The sequence below is a fragment of the Gobio gobio genome (assembly GCF_949357685.1).
Source record: "Gobio gobio genome assembly, chromosome: 9".
NCBI classification, from domain to species: Eukaryota; Metazoa; Chordata; class Actinopteri; order Cypriniformes; family Gobionidae; genus Gobio; species Gobio gobio.
Window position 1 is genome coordinate 43,871,724 of NC_137115.1, and position 17,168 is coordinate 43,888,891.

General features: G+C 38.6%; 1 protein-coding gene across 3 annotated transcripts in view; it reads left to right on the plus strand.

Annotated features, from left to right (window-relative positions):
• The window catches only part of skor1b (SKI family transcriptional corepressor 1b), a 29,647-nt gene extending 13,010 nt beyond the window's left edge, over positions 1-16,637 (plus strand). Inside the window, exons 2-8 of one of the 3 annotated variants that reach the window (XR_013817240.1) lie at positions 9,979-11,725; positions 12,254-12,341; positions 12,432-12,542; positions 12,623-12,697; positions 12,920-12,994; positions 14,757-14,827; positions 16,023-16,087. Coding sequence is in view for 2 of the 3 variants with exons in the window: in XM_079825923.1 (XP_079682049.1) it covers positions 9,979-11,725; positions 12,254-12,341; positions 12,432-12,542; positions 12,623-12,697; positions 12,920-12,994; positions 14,753-14,827; positions 16,023-16,117 (2,266 nt within the window). In the remaining variant the exon portion in view is untranslated. Of the gene's footprint in view, positions 1-9,978; positions 11,726-12,253; positions 12,342-12,431; positions 12,543-12,622; positions 12,698-12,919; positions 12,995-14,752; positions 14,828-16,019 lie in introns of all 3 variants that reach the window. The other 2 variants (XM_079825923.1, XM_079825924.1) reach the window with 2 other exon arrangements.
• Positions 16,638-17,168: the final 531 nt, after the last annotated feature.

Below are 17,168 nucleotides of genomic sequence, written 5' to 3' on the forward strand. Positions count from 1 at the left end.
ATCACAGGCTGAGGCTCGTTCTGTGATTGGCACTATTGGCTAACACGCTGAGGTGATGGAACTGCCTTTTTGAGGTGATGCTCTTTTTTCAGATATAATAAGCATTTTCCGCGGCCTGCAAAAATCGGTCGAAATGAGGTCAGGCGGTACTTTCTCACCTCTTTAACTTCTATGCTCTACACTCTTAAAAATAAAGGATCTTTATTGGCATCTATGGTTCCTTGAAGAAACTTTAACATCCTTGGAACCTTTCCATTGCATAATAGATTCTTCAGATTATTAAATTGTTTCTCGCACTAAGAATTTTTTTTTATATTTTAAAGCCCCCCTGCAGTCAATAATTGTATCCCTTAAAACTCATCTTTGATCACCAAAGAAAAACAAAAAATTTATTCATGCCTTAAAATAGCTTGAATGTAACTCGACACCCTAGCTTCTTTTAGTATATGCGGACCAATGAATATGCAAATTGGTCCTCGCTCACACCAGCTGAGAGATCCACTCCGTCAACTTTACTGTATAAACGCTGCATGATGGCAAATGGAAATACTGGTTTAATTCAGCCATATATGTATAAACCAGAAACTAATTCAGAAGAAGTGGAAGAGTGAATTATACAGGGTCGTACAAATTGATGTATCAGAATGGTTATGCTTTTTATGTATCGCTTTCTACAACGTCTGGCCTTTGGCTTGACTGCGTTATCAAACAGCTAATAATGTGTTGCTAATGTTACACAAACCATGTTCCCTTTTGCCATCTCTGAGTCAGACATCTGCCTTCTGAAAATCAGCATCACTTTGGCCACATTTACACTGCAGGTCTTGATGCACAATTCCGATTTGGTGACTATATCCAATTTTTTTGACGACCCGCTTACATCATTTTAAAAAGCGACCTGTATCTGATATTTGCATTTACACTATACACTGGCGAAACAGTCCAAGACGTTCTGACCCGGAAAAGGGAGTAAAACGGTATATGCAATGGACAATGGATGCAGACGAAATGATTATTCAATATTTTGCTTTCCTTTAAAGGTCAGCAAAACATTGCTCTCGTAAGGCGGAGAAAAAAAGAGTGTCATTAGTGTCATTGTCAAGAGTTGACGTCATTTGCCTCCGTCCCTTTTTCAATGACGTACGACTCGCATTTACTAGGGAATATCCAGTTTGACCGCTTACAATGGCAGACGCAAATGCATGTATCCGAATCATATCAGATTTATTACCACATATGAGTGAGGCCTGAATCTGATCTGAGGATATCGGAATTCATGTGTTTTTTTCCTGCTTACACGTTCACGTCATATCCGATCTGTGCCACGTGAGAGGGAAAAATCGGAATTGGGTCACTTGAACCATGCAGTGTAAATGGGGCCTTAGAAACGCTTTGAACAACTTAGAACGTCAGTGGAGAAAGTCATATAGTTCATCATAACATTGTAATATACTGTAAATACATAATTCACCAGCTATATTGCTAAGTGTACCCGATTTTTCATATCAACAGAAAAATATACCGGGATAACCTGGCTTCTATTCTTCGCAGCATAGTTAATGATATGCTAAAGCCCGAACAGGAGCCTTGTTTCTTTTTTTCCACTGCAATAAGGAGAAAATACTCAGCAATGGTGTTAACTTATAATTTTGGCACATTGTTTGTCTTAAAGGATTAGCTCACCTCAAAATGAAAATTTCCAGATAATTTACTCACCCCAATGCCATCCAAGATGTCCATGTCTTTCTTTCTTCAGTGGAAAAGAAATTAAGTTTTTTTGAGGAAAACATTTCAGGATTTTTCTCCACACAACAACCCGATCTCAAGGCAATTCGTACATATTTTACGAGGTGGCTCATTCGTACGAATTTGAACGACCTCACTCGTACGAATTCGTACAATTGTTGCTAAATCGTACGTATTTGACGAGTTGCCAAATTCGTATGAATTTGCCCCTATCATACCCTGCCCCTAAACCTACTTCCGCCCACATTCGGCGTGACCTTTTCAACGTACGTTACGTAATGCCTGGCTCGTTGCAGACCAGCACAAGACACTCAATTGTGGGTAAAAAGTATTGGATTTTTTTTTTTTTTAAATGACCGATCGTTTCATTAGATAAGACCCTATTCCTCAGCTGGGATCACGTAGTACCATTTGAAGCATGTCAAAGCACTTTGAAACTGCATTGATGTGGACGTTCAACATTTTGGTTGCAATTTAAGTCCATTGTGTGGAACGCTATCTCACAACCAATTTGTACGTATTTTACGAGGTGGCTAATTCGTACAAATTTGTACGACCTCCCTCGTTCTAATTTGTACGTTTTGTCTAAACCCCAGTGACGGGTAGTTTAGGGGCGGGGTTTTAGGTAGGTCATTCGTACGAATTCATACGAATTTGGCAACTCGTCAAATACGTACGAGTGAGGTCGTACAAATTCGTACGAATTAGCCACCTCGTAAAATATGTACGATTTGCTGTGAGATCGGGTTGTTGTGTGGAGAAAAATCCTGAAATGTTTTCCTCAAGAAACGTAATTTCTTTTCCACTGAAGAAAGAAAGACATGGATCTTGGATGGCATTGGGGTGAGTAAATTATCTGGAAATTTTCATTTTGAGGTGAACTAATCCTTTAAAGCATATTAAAAAAACACCACATAGACATAACATTTTCACCACAGGGTGTCTTCAAAGTTGACATGAAATGGAAGTTGTGATAGTCTTTCATTCCCTACTGTGACGTATATATCCAGCGGCTTCTCAAACAAGAAGAAAAGTAGGACGGGACTTGATTTTGTCCACCGGGAATTGATTGGATTGTTGTGGTTTGCCATTGCTGTGATGTCATGTGAGTGACGGGTTGTCCCGCATTCGTGCCAGTAAACACGTCATCAGAGAAGAGATGCCGCTGCTGTTGATTGAAGGTTGCGAGGGCGCATGAATTAAAAAAACAATAATGTGCATAAATAAGTCATTTAAAATGAACAGTGCAATATTCAATATTCTTGAGAAATGTTCACTAAAAGGTTCCCAAAAATGGATCATTGCTGTGAAACCCCTCTTGTAAAACGCTTATTTTAAGTATAAAAGAGCTTTGTCAGTCAATCTGGACTCTATAAGTTGGCGTGTGTGTGGCGAGAGTGTGCTGTGCGCATGTTTGCGATTTGAATGATTGACAGCTGTGGTTGTGTGTGAAAGGGTTCCCCTTTCCTCAGGATGCCCTCACTGTCACGCTGCCTTTTAGCACCTTTGTTCCCATCTTCTCTCCTGAGAACAGGTCTCCTCTGTGACAGATGAGGCCCGTTTGCGACAAAAGGGTTCTTGTGCTCTTGGCTGTCGTGAACAGACTCAGACACGCATACGCACGTCGCAGATAACCTCTATAATGCCTTCCACTTTTATACAAGGTATAGATTCAAAAATCAATTCAAATTTGGCAAGATAAATGCATGCTACAAACGCATTTTACAATACGACACAAGTCCGCTTCGAACACTCAGCCCTCCCACAGCAAGATAAAGTGATGTGCTTTATAGCAGGCAGCAGATGTAAGACAAAGTGTTATTATTTGCAGCAGGTGTGTGTGTGTATGTGTGCGTTCGAGAGCTGCTGATGGCCAAGGCGCAAGGAAGGTTTCTAAGGAGGAAGATGAGCATCAGGCAAGGAGTGGAGTGATGTCTTGTTTACACATTAGCAGGTTGAAGGAAGCCCTGCTTTCACTCTCAATACTCTCTCGCTCTCTCCACCACACTCCAGAGATTTCCCTAACATCCCTGTCTGCTGCTGTTTCTTTCAAGCATGACACTCATACACGCATACACACACACATGGCCGAAGCTCCTTTTGTCTCCTGTTTGACCTTGACAGACTGTATGGCTTTCGAAGGGCTGGTGTAAATCCACACTTGGAGAAGCTATACTCCACAGCACAATTAGTTAAAAAAGAGACATTATTCCCAAAATAATAGAGCCAGTGCTGTGGAACTGAAATTGGCCATGGCCGGCAGTCTGGGAGCTCTGAGCTGCGTTTTAATTTCTTGGGAATAAAACTATTAGTATGTAAATCTGTAAAGTCCCCATTATTACACTGACCCTTTTAGCTACCACTCTCATTCTGCCAATCTACTCTCTCCTATTTCCCCCACTTGTGCCTTTCATCGAGCGCATGTCGTATCATAATTCATACAGCCCCGTAATGCATTATGCAATGCACATAAACAGCTGCATAGCTATTCTTCCTGTTTGCAATATACGAGCACGGACAGTCTTATGTAAATCTACGTGCCTCTCTCTTTCAGACACACGCGCACACACACACACAAACACGCTTTTCTGTGCCGCTGCATCTCCCAACACCATCTAATGAGGTGATGACCAACCACTTGTTATAATTGCTTCAGACTCCTTTTAATTTTCAAGCTTATTAATCATATGTAGAGTTATTTAAAAATGCATAAATTAATCTTGGATTAAAAAGCCGATCAAAGCCTCAAAACAATTAAAGAGTAAGGTGAGATTTCCCTAGGGCTGGCAGTTTTATTTTAATGGAGTGTTCAGGTGATTATCACAGTTTGATGTGCAGGCTGTGATTAATGTAGGAACACTTAAATGAGTTTTTCTTTCCTTCAGTCTTGTAAAGGTAAGCATGATCCACATAATGACCCTCCTGATTCATCTCTTAATAACGTTCTCTTATTCACGCTGTCATTGTGTAATCATAAAGGCTGGATTTTTTAGCTAGTTTCCTTTAAAAGGTTTCGTTTCCCGTCCAAAAAGCTTTTAATCATCTCTTGTGTCTAAAAAATCTGACTTAATGTTCATAAAAGAATCATAATGTGTTTTTGGGATTCGCCTTCATTTCTCCATTCATCATTCGTTTATTTCTGTTTTAATACTGTCAAGGATTAACCAATCCAATTAGTGAACCAAATGGATACCATTTTTTTTTGTCTCTGCAATTTAAAATCTTCTAGTGGAGCCTAAGCACAGTGACCCTGTGTCAAGGGAACCAAGAGTGACAAGTTCGTTTTAAAAGCCTTGTTTGTTTTGTACCTAATTTTCCGAGTTGACAAGTAAAATTACCGTAGCTGCCAGTCACAAATGGGCAGCCTCACTACATCATCAAGTGACCCGACCCTGACCCTTAAAGACACAGTGGAGGACAGAGACAAAGCAGCATGCAAACTTATTTTTGTGTGCTCTATTCGTTTTCTTGAACTTCTACACTCAAAAAAAAAAGGGTTCTATATGGCACCAAAAATAGTTCTTGGCTCGCAATAGGGGAACCTTTTTTAGTGCTATATAGCACCAATGTTGGTGCTTCGGTGGTTTTTCAGCGGTTCTTCAGAGGTGCTATATAGCATCTTAGTCAAAGAACCAGTGAAGAACCTCCGAAGAACCACTGAAACACCAAAATTGGTGCTATATAGCACTAAAAAGGGTTCCCCTATGATTACTAGCCAAGAACTATTTTTGGTGCCATATAGAACCTTTTTTTTTTTTAGAGTGTATGTACATTGTGAGAATCATCAGCTAGAGGCATTCACATTCAAGAGGCACAACTCAAGTTTTGTGTTATTTTTATTTATATATATAGCTATTGGCGTTTGTAGGCGTATTGTAGGCTAACCAATCACAAAGGCGACTTCTGTTCGCGTGCGTAATTCTGGCAATTGCCTGTGATATAGCTCTTTTCTGTGGTTACTGAAATGTTGTTAACACGTAAATGAATATCTACTTTTAAAACATCCAACTTATAAAGATATTAGCTATAAATAATTAACCAAGAGTGCTACTCCATTGCCAGGCACACACACACAGCCTTTTCATTCGCTCATTTGTAGTGCAGCTGTTGCGCCTTTTCTCGTTTGCACTATTGTGCAGTCTGTGCTGCACAGCCTTCACTTTTCAGTCCACCTGGGTTGACACAGCGTGCCAGTCCTCATACACACACACACACACCTATTACCGGGGCGCCGTTATCAATGTCCAGTAATTAAAATGTCACCATTTAATTTTCTGGCCACACCGATCCTTTTGGAGCAATCCACTCTTAATAAAGGATCTAATCGAAATGCTATTTCGAAGTGAAACAAAAAGGCGTTGAAACGCGGCCCAAGTGTGGCGATCGATAAAGGAGGAGAGGATTGATTTGTCCCTAAAATTAAATTTATTGGGGTCATGGTTTTATGCTGATACCTTGTAGAAATAGCTAGTGTTTACTCGCAAGCTCCCTTCCGAGGCGAATTGTATTTAATGCTTATTTTAGCCTATGTTTAGTTTTAAAGAAAGTTTTATTTTGTCCACTTTTATTTCAAAGGCCATTAACTTGTCCGAACGAGCTGTCTAACAGGAATGAATAGGGGTCAGTGGAAACTCCCCGCCGCTTTATACACGGTTGCTCCGTGTTCTTGTTCTAATCTGTCGATATGCCAGCACGTGCAATCCAATAGTAATTAAGCTTGAAATATTGCGTTTGGCTTTCTCGGGCTGTTTACTTTTTTTTAAACATTAGCCTATATTTCGATATTTTGAAAAAAAAGAAGGGAAAAAAATCATACATTTGATCACTTCATTTTTGATTGATATTTAGCCTAGGGTGATTAATTAATTGACTATTATGAATTTTTACGTAATTGATATTCTTGATGCCTGTCGACTTTTAGTAATTTAGGCAAATCTTAGTTTAAATAGCTATTTTGGAGGGACTCGAAATTGCGTGTTTTATGCTCTATTAATCTAATAGGCTTATGCTCGCTTATATCTGACTGCAACTTTTATATTGAAATGCCAATAGAGAAACTAAATATATCCCTTCCAATAACCGATTTAAGAGAATTTCAGTTATTTTCCATTTAAAATGATAATAAATATTATTTTAATCATTATTAATATATTGTTGTTGATTTATTTAATTGTAAACTTAATTGCAGTTTTTCATTAGGGCCTATCACAAAAGCTATAAGCCTACTGACATATTGAGTGTTATTTAGAATGGGGTCTCTAATTTCTTACAGATCAACAAAAGGGCTAAATTAAATATCGTGTGAGGTGTCGGATTCCCGTACCTGCCCTGAATTTAACCATGATGGGCGAGTAAAAGAAATAATGGATAACAATATGGCATTCAGCTTGGTCCCTGAATAATTTAAAAGAAGTGAATAATTACAGTCCAAAATGGTAATTATTGTTGGCGAGAAAGAAAGTCTCTTGCCTGTGAAAGTCAATAGCACTGGGCTGGGTCGCATTACTCCAAACTCCCTCCCCAGGACCTCCCTCCGCTATCAATATTGCAGAAAGCGCTCGTTTTCACATCACAAGCATTCTGGAGAGACTATCATGAACAGTTCAACTTAGCGAGGTTAATATATAGATTCACTCTTCACTTTAATAATGGAATACACCCTGGTATCGCTTTAAAAGCATTCAAAATAAAATATGTTGGTTTTCCAGGATTGACAATCATTTCTAGCCTAAATGGGAGGGCTCCGATTTTGATTGTGTAGTCGCAATTTAATAGTTTATGATGTTATTTTATTGTGATAAGTTTTATATTAATTATTGCATCCCATTCTCCGTTTAAGATCCACTTTGCTTTTGCGTTAGGCAATATCTGAAATATTTAATGCGGGCACGGCTTTTAAACTGGTTTTAAAGCGTAACGTTGTAAATTACGCTTTGTCTTCATAAGAATGATGGCTCCTAAAAAGTTAAACTAACCCGTGGGAACTTAAACATATGCGGGCAACAGCACACCCCTATAACCCACACTGATCCAAATAGCCCCCGGAGACAATCATTGCTTAGCCTATAAGTCCCCCGGCACCATGCAGTTTCAATAAGAGTATAGTTTATTTTTAAACAGGCACTGAATATAGATGAAAAGGCTCGAGGCCATTCCCTTTTTCGTTTTTTTTTGTTTGTTTGTTTGTGCGCTCTTTTAATTTATGCTTTTTATTATGAATCCCACAACGCGTTCCATTTCATAACGAAATAAATCGTGAATTATGCACAATATAAATTATTTCTTTTATCTAGAACTTCCTTTGTGTGTGTGTGTGTGTGTGTGTGTGTGTGTGTGTGTGTGTGTGTGTGTGTGTGTGTGTGTGTGTGTGTGTGTGTGTGTGTGTGTGTGTGTGTGTGTGTGTGTGTGTGTGTGTGTGTGTGTGTACCTGGTAAAAGACATAAAAACAAAAACAAATGAGTGAATTAATATCGTTAGTTGTGATAGACAAGATCTCGCTGTTGTGTGACGGTGGTCGTTGACTAGTTTGTGAATACTCTGAACGACTTTCACCTTTTTTGTTTTGTAAACATTAGGTTTAATCCAAGTGATTAAATCAACGGACACTTGCCTTATCTGATTATTATTATTATTTAAATTGTATTTATTTTGCATTATTATTCGTTAGATTGAGAATATTCACCTTTATGTAAGAGACATCTGAGAAAATATTTGATTTTATTAAAAACTTACAAAAACACATAGGCTTCCCGTTTTCTCAAGACGCACCATAATTCCCACGGAAAGTGGCATTTCACATTAAACAAACCTTTTGGTAGCTTAGCCTACATGCAGCATTTAGACGACTACTAGGGTTGAATAAATCTAGAGTCTTCCTAAATGCCACGCGCGCCCCCGCACACACTGGCAGACAAGCAATCACTTCCATGTGTTAAAAGATCACGTGGTGAACTTTAAACGTCTCCAGGCCTCAATGACAGCACTGACTGTCGTCCCCATTGGTCCCGAAGGCAAATAGTTAATGTAAATATGCTGGCGCTAAGTGGGAGTGCCTCGCCATTAGTTTAGCTGTCACTTGAGCGCTGTCGAATGTCTTCAGTGGTTGTGTCGTTGAGGTCCGCACTAGCATGTGGTCACCCTCCGCGCGCACCTCTACAGTAGTCGCGGGAGAGCCGAGTACGATGCAAGTCCGCGCGCTCTAATAGGCCCGAAAGAAACCCGCTAAACAAGCGCTCGTGGATATTTTATATCAGATCGGCGGGATTCCAAGGCGTCTGATTACCAGAACGCTCTATAGAGGACAGCGCATTTATCCAAAGGACTCCAAGACGTATTTTCGAATACGCATTTCCTCCACATATAAAAGGCACTTCGCGTTCTCCTTAAAAAGGTGAGATTCGTCCATGTTTGCAATGTAAATTGTTGTTTCCTTAACTGTTCAGAGGCAAATCTTTATCCACAATTTTATCCAAAAGCGTAGGCTACTTAATAATTGGTAGCCTACTGCTTTGTTTTGAACTGCATGCTGGTGAAAGCATAGGCTATAAATATGTGAAATCTATAGGCTAGCCTCTTTACAATATAGCTAGACGTGTAAAATCAAATATAGGCTATTTTTCGATTGGTAAAAAAGAAGCATTTTTAAATGTAACTGAAATTGAGGTTAGAATGCAAACAACGAGCCTGTCTTAATTATAGTTCACTTGGTTTTAACAACAGATCCAAGACGGAAAGCTCATCTTTTAGTAATTACAATTAAAGTGGCTTGACGCTTCTTTACGCCTTTGTTAAGATCTTTGGCGAGGCTCAAGGAAATCGTTTCCTTCTGCTCTAATCCCTGGTGTTGACACTATCTGTTTGCATTTTCAAAACGGTCTATTGTATCCCACACAAAAAGTAGGCTAAACTTGTATTGTAAACTAGTTACATTGAATTAATAATGGGCTAAGAATTTCGATGTAATAAAATAACGTCGAGGTCAATACTATTAAGACAATCATCTCGGTATCTGATATTTACACAGATAGCCTAAATTCTTTAAATATGGATTCATTTTAAACTGGCGGCCATCGATGCATAAGCTGGCTTTTGCCTTTTTCAGCAACATTCTTATTATTGTCTCATTATTATAATAATTCTTATATTTTTATCACTATATATTTTTTTTTGTAATTCAGTAGAATAGCCTATTATAAATATGTTTTAAAATATTCTTTGTGTCCCTCTTCGCAGATTTCCAGGAATGGAATCTATCCCAAATCAGCTGCCGGCTGGAAGAGACTCCAGCTGTTCGCCGAACTCCAAACAAGACTTGCCGTCTTACACTGGCCCAACACTCAAGCCGAACCAAGTCAGTGAGACCTCTTTATACGGAATACCGATCGTTTCACTAGTCATAGACGGCCAAGAAAGACTTTGCCTGGCCCAAATATCCAACACCCTTCTGAAGAACTACAGCTACAACGAAATCCACAACCGGCGGGTGGCCCTGGGCATCACCTGTGTGCAGTGCACTCCGGTCCAGCTGGAGATTCTCAGGCGCGCGGGGGCTATGCCCATTTCCTCGAGACGCTGCGGGATGATTACAAAGAGAGAGGCCGAGAGGCTCTGCAAGTCGTTCCTGGGCGCCCACAGCCCGCCGAAGTTACCGGAAAATTTCGCTTTTGACGTGTCGCACGAATGCGCGTGGGGCAGCCGGGGCAATTTCATCCCAGCCAGATACAACAGCTCGAGAGCGAAGTGCATTAAATGTTCGTTCTGCAACATGTATTTCTCTCCGAACAAGTTCATTTTTCACTCTCATCGCACGCCGGAGTCCAAATACACGCAACCCGACGCAGCAAACTTCAACTCGTGGAGAAGACACTTAAAACTGAGCGATAAAAACTCACCTGATGACGTGGCCCACGCCTGGGAAGATGTCAAAGCCATGTTTAACGGTGGCAGCCGCAAGAGGACGCTGCCAATCGGTGGGTCTGAAAGTTCGTCCTCGCATAGTGCGCAACGAGCGGGAGGTCAGACCCAGGGGGAACCGTCCGAGGTGCCGCACAAAACTCTCCGATGTGAGGATGACAGGGGGAACGTGACCATGCCGAGCAGCATCCGCAGTTACCCCGTTATCCCGGTGCCCAGTAAGAGTTTTGGGATGTTACAGAAAATTCCACCACCGCTCTTTCCGCACCCATACGGTTTCCCGGCTTTTGGATTGTGTCAAAAGAAGGATGACGGTGTGGTGATGGGAGAGCCAAACAAGACGAACCTGTCAGGTGTGTTCTGGCCGAGCGCTAAGGACAGCGCATATCCCTCCTTCCCGATGTTTTGGCCTACGACGGGCAGCTTGGCCATGCCAACATACCACCATGCCCAACCTAAACCTCCTTCTGACGTGTTATGCACCAGACACAGTGAACTAGACGCGTCGGAGCAAAGTGACCGAAGCACAAGCACCCCTAAAGATAGTTTACTTGATAACGAACGGTGCTCCAGCACCCAGTCTACCCGGAACGAGGAGGATAAATCTGGGGACGAGAGCAGGTCTATAGAAGGAATGCCAGCCGCCACCAGAAAAATAAGCTACATATCTGCGTTCAGGCCGGTTGTTAAAGATGTTGAGAGCATCGCGAAACTATACGGCAATAGGGGTCCGTATTCTGGTCCTCGATCTGGCTACATGTCACCAGATTTCTTGAGTGAAAGTTCTAGTTATAGGTCGGTGTCTCCGGACGTGGACAGCGTGGACGATCCGGATGTGGACGTGGAGTCGCATAAGGCGCACGAGGATGAGGAGTGTCTGCCGCTGTCTGTGGACGACCGGGGGAGTCCCCACAGTTTGGCCGTAGCGCAGAGTGACGGGGTTAAAGGTCAAGACCAAGAGAACGGCCAGGTCCACACCATGAGTGATCTACACACGACAAATTCAAGTGAAACGCGCTCGTCTGATTTGGAGAGCCACGGCAATAAACACACGACGCGCTTTGAGGTGAGCAACTAAATACTGTTACATTTCTCTCATTCATTTAAAAACAAGGTGGCCTAATAAACGAGTTTATTTATGATTATAGGCTATTCATTATAGACATTATTAGGCTATTATTATTCCGTTATTTTAAAAAAAATCTGCTATGGGATAAAATTGGCAGTTATAGGCTAGTAAAATACGAATATAATATTTCCCTTTTTTCTTCAACTATAAATCTTTTCGATTTATTTATATTTCATCATGTAAAGCGTATTTTAATCTAATTTACATTATTCGGGTAATTATTGTTAATATAACAAATGAGGGGAATGCTGTGAAAAAAAATGGTCGCGATTGTTTTAAAACGTAATAATTAATTCAGGTAGCTAATTTGTTGTGAGTGGATATAACTCTTCATAATCTTAGTTCATTAAAAATGTAATTAGGCTTGCATCAAAATATAATGTTCCACTCGAATTCTGCTCATCGCATTCAAACAGAAAATGTGAAAGTGGATAATTGCGAATAATTGTATGCTCAATTTTACAGGTCTATGCGCGTGAAAGAGACGAGCACGTGCATCAAATGAGCACATCTTATTTTGGTTCAACGACCTCTTATCAACGCGAGCCGAGTGGTAGGCCTATATTCATTCATGTTTTTTTGTTTTTTTAAACAAAAAGTTATTAACATACCGCGTTTGTAACATAAATACATGTGCTTATAGTTAAAGACGTGCATGAAGAAGAACCTTCGTCTACAGTGGAGGAGATGGAACCCAAAACTCAACAGGATCAAACCAACGTCAACGAGGAGCGCCTGAAGGAACCAAATGATGGTGCGTAGCGTTTACTGGACCTCCTGACAGTCGACACCAGTCTGGTGATTTTCTTCATGCTGCATTTGTTGTGTGTGCAGATGAGGAGGCAATGCGTAATGACACTGGCAGCAGGGGCGCCTTGATTGAGAAAAACATAGAGAACATGGCCAAAGGTAACTAAACAAAACAACACATGACTGGGCATTACCACTAGTCCACATATTTAGCAGAACTCATGAGAAAATCATGAGGAAAATTATGGCATAAAATAGAACCTTAATTTGTTGTTTCTGGAAATGATGGTTTGGGGTTTTTAGTAATAGCGTGGTAATAAAACATAAAAAGTCATTTTGAAACATTTGAATAAGCTTCTTCTTTTATTCATTTATTAACAGAGGAATTGCAGAAACAGCTTGTGGAACAAGTCGAGCTTAGAAAAAAGTTGGAACGTGAATTCCAGAATCTAAAAGGTAGGTTGTTTTATGTACATTTTCTTTTTTTATAACCTATAGTCTTTGCACTTTCCTAAACATATTCAAGGCTATCAAAAATAAGATCAGATCATTAACTAATTCTCTAGTGTTCATTTACATTAATGCTCTGAACAGATGAGTTGTTTTATTTATTTATTTATTTTAACAACTTACAATATAACCCTGAATTGAAATTGGTACCACTTTAAATGTGTTAACATTAGCTAACCGCATTAGTTAACAATGAAAGATACTTCTAAAGCATTTATTAATTGTTCAGGTTAATGCCAACTTTATTACAATCAAAATAGCAATCAAAAAGCATAATTGGCTTGCTTATTGTTACACTCTAAAAAATGCTGTGTTAAAAACAACCCAAGTTGGGTTGAATATGGACAAACCCAGCAATTGGGTTGTTTTAACCCATGGTTGGGTTAAATGTTTGCCCCAACCTGCTGGGTAGTTTTATTTAACTCAACTATGGTTTAAAAATGACTGTATTGCTTGCTTAAAATTAACCCAAAGTATATATGTTGGAAACGAACATGTATTAATATGTTTAAAGTTCAATGAATAATAATTAATAATAAATTGCTTATTAATAAATGTTCACCTTTTGTTTATCATATTTACTTCTAGTAATAATGTGTCTGATTTTTAATTTCCGCCCTATTTTTGGGTTGATTTTAAGCCAGCCATAGAGGAATTTTTCAACAATAGTTGGGTTAAATAAAACTGCCCAGCATGTTGGGCAAACATTTAACCCAATTGCTGGGTTTGTCCATTTTCAACCCAACTTGGGTTGTTTTTAATCCAGCATTTTTAGAGTGTAGTTAATGCATTAACTCTAAAAATGCTGGGTTGTTTTAACCTAAATTTGGGTCAAATATGGACAAACCCAAATTGAATTGAAAAATTTAACCCAACGGCTGAGTTTGTCCATATTTGACCCAAATTTGGGTTAAAACAACCCAGCATTTTTAGAGTTATGAAACCTTATTGTAAAGTGTTACTGTGTTATAAGAACTGAAACTTTGCGAACAATGCTGTTTGAATATAGTTCATTTTTAACAACTACGGATATAAATGCATTACGAATTACCTTTAAAATGCTGATTAATAGTTGGCCATTTAAAATTTAATTAAATTTAAATTAAAATCTCACAATACTCGCAGTTATAGAATAATTTACTCATGTGTAAATAAGAGGGAGTCTTTCAAAAGATGCAAAGAGTCCATCAAACTGAAGAGTTCATGACACTCAAATATGAACCATTTGAAAGTCTGCCAAAATGAATGACGGTGAAACATTTTTGCAGTCAATTGGTTGAATGTAATGCTGAGGAATAATTCATGCTGTTGGATGAGCAAAATTGAGAATGAATTGTACAGAGAATACGGAAATACTGCAAAATAGAAACACAATACTGAAGCTTGTGATAAAGTTTAGACTGATTCGTGCAACAATCCATTGTTATTACCCCAAAAGACATCATGACTGTACACTATTTTAAAACATATTGCAAAAAGTTTTTTTTTTTTTTTTTTTTTATAAATAAAATACATAAAACAGCTTCACATATAAATATGTACACATATAAATCATATATGAACAGATACATAAATAAATGCAGGGTAAATCAGACAAAGAGCGAATTAATTAAGGGTCTGAATATTTCTCTGTTACCATTTTTTCTTTTGTGTATAAAGCGATTTGTATTTTGATATTTAATTTACCTCACAATTTCTTCTTAGACAGTTTTCAAGACCAAATGAAAAGGGAGCTTTCCTACAGAGAGGAAATGGTGCAGCAACTGCAGATTGTTCGAGGTAAGCGTTCGACTTCACACGACAGCTTTGGCACTGAATGAAATGAAACAACACACTAGGGGTGTAACAATATATCGTGTCAAAATATATCGCAATACAAAATTGCAACAATATGTATCGTGGATAGTGACAATCTGTATTGAGTGTAGTTCACTCAAAGTGAAAATTAACGTGTGAGAAAAAATTCAAGTTTACAGAGTTTTTGTGTTAGTACTACATTAAATTATAATATAATTTTACAATATAATATAAATTATGTATAATGTTGAATATAATGTATAATAATGCAATGGGGGAATATTTGCGGGTCCTGATAATGCCAAATGTCTTATTTTACCAGTAAAAAGTGGCGTTCAATAGTTTAAATATATCTAGTCAGTGACCGAGTGCAAACATGTTAATCTAAAATAGTTCAGTATTTTCAGCTTCAAAATCATTAATATTTTTATTCTTGTGTCACCACTGTCCTGTGCATTGGGTTACCAGCACCAGGTCCAAGCTTATTCATTTCCGCCCTCAATGTAATACCAAATTTAGCATTTTAATCAACAGTACATTTTATGTCGTGGACTATCGCAATAATATCGTATCGTGAGTTCAGTATCGTGATATGTATCGAATCGTGACACGAGGGTATTGTTACACCCCTACAACACACTAAACTGTTTCTATCATCTAACTGATCACCTTCTGTAGTTTATAGTTCAGAAGAGTATGTTCAGTCCTTTTATATGCTTCTAAGCAGTGTGTTTAAGCGGTTTGTGGAGTTGCATAGACAGGGAACTGATGGTTTTTGTCAGCTTCTGAAGTTGGATGACAGAAAAGGCCTTGCACAAAACTGAACCAGTTTAGATGAGAGGGGGAAAATCCACACCTGAGATATCCTTTGTCTCTCCTGCTCAGACACTTTGTGCAGCGAGTTGGACCATGAGAGAAAGACACGATATGCTATTCAGCAGAAGTTAAAAGGTAACCGATTCTGGCAAAGGCAAGCAAATGCTAGCATTCAAAAGGAAGTTAGGCACAGAGTGACCGCATTCAGAAGTGCGACCTTGAATATTTTTGCTAACTCTCGAGCCGTACTGCAGTGTATTATAGCAGTTATTGTCCTAGGCTAGAAAAACATGAACGCACACTAAAACACACTCGTATGCCGCTTATGTTTTAAACGACTCGTTCACTTTTTTCCCAGAAGCTCACGACGCACTACATCATTTCTCGTGTAAGATGCTGACTCCCCGTCACTGCACTGGGACCTGCACCTTCAAGTCTCCTCTTCTACCACCTTGATGGACACCTATTCAAGACAAACACGTCCTTTAGAAATACTGCTGTGTCACATAAAACTTTACTTTTCTCCCTCTGCAAAACACTGTCAACCTTTAGACCTGGAATAAGCAAGTGTGTACTGTAGTATTTTAGCCTATACACTGTAATGAAGTCATTTTCATTTGCAAAGGAGTGTTTTCAGAGTCACTGTATGTACTGTATAATTTATATAAAGTTCTAGAAAATTTCCTTATAAAAAAATGACATCCCACTTAAACATATAATCATCAGCTGTAGAAATCACTGGTATTAAGTGGCTATGTGCAATGCATATATTTGTTATGTATCCTGTGATACCTTTTTTTGTGATAGGACATTTTGTTAAATTAGACGCAACAATAATTAATGTTTTTGTATATATTATTTATTCCAAGTCCATGTCGGTTGTTTATTCTCATCTGCATATTTGTATATTATTGATGTAAAGCACTTTAAATTGGCAGCCCTAACTACTGAAATGTGGATTAAATGATCTTGTTTGAGTCGGCCTTTATTTCATCTATTTCCATAACAATGAACTACATTTGCATATGTGTAATCCCAAAGAACAACAAGATAAACATCAAAACCTTAGTTTGGATAGTCCTGCATAATTCCATGAATATGACTGCATCGTTGTGACAGTCTTGATCAATGCAGAAATCCAAAAGGTTTGGTAAATATATTCTTGAATTCAGGGCGAGGAAATTAATACAACCACTAATATCATCATCATGTATATGCTTCTCTGAATTTCTACTGTAATTTATTACATGTTTTGTACATACTGTATTCATATTGTACGATTTACGATCCTCACCCTTTTATTATGAATTTTGGTTTATTCACTAAAATCCAACTTAAAATTCAACATTAGAATAAAGAATAATATCGTATTGTTCACGCTGCCTTAAAATATTAAGTTTAATCAACTTCTTTTTAAGGTTTGAGTCATCACAACAAATATCACTAAATTTGGAGTGTTGGTGATGTTTACAATTATTCATTTAGCAGACGCATTTATCCATGTACA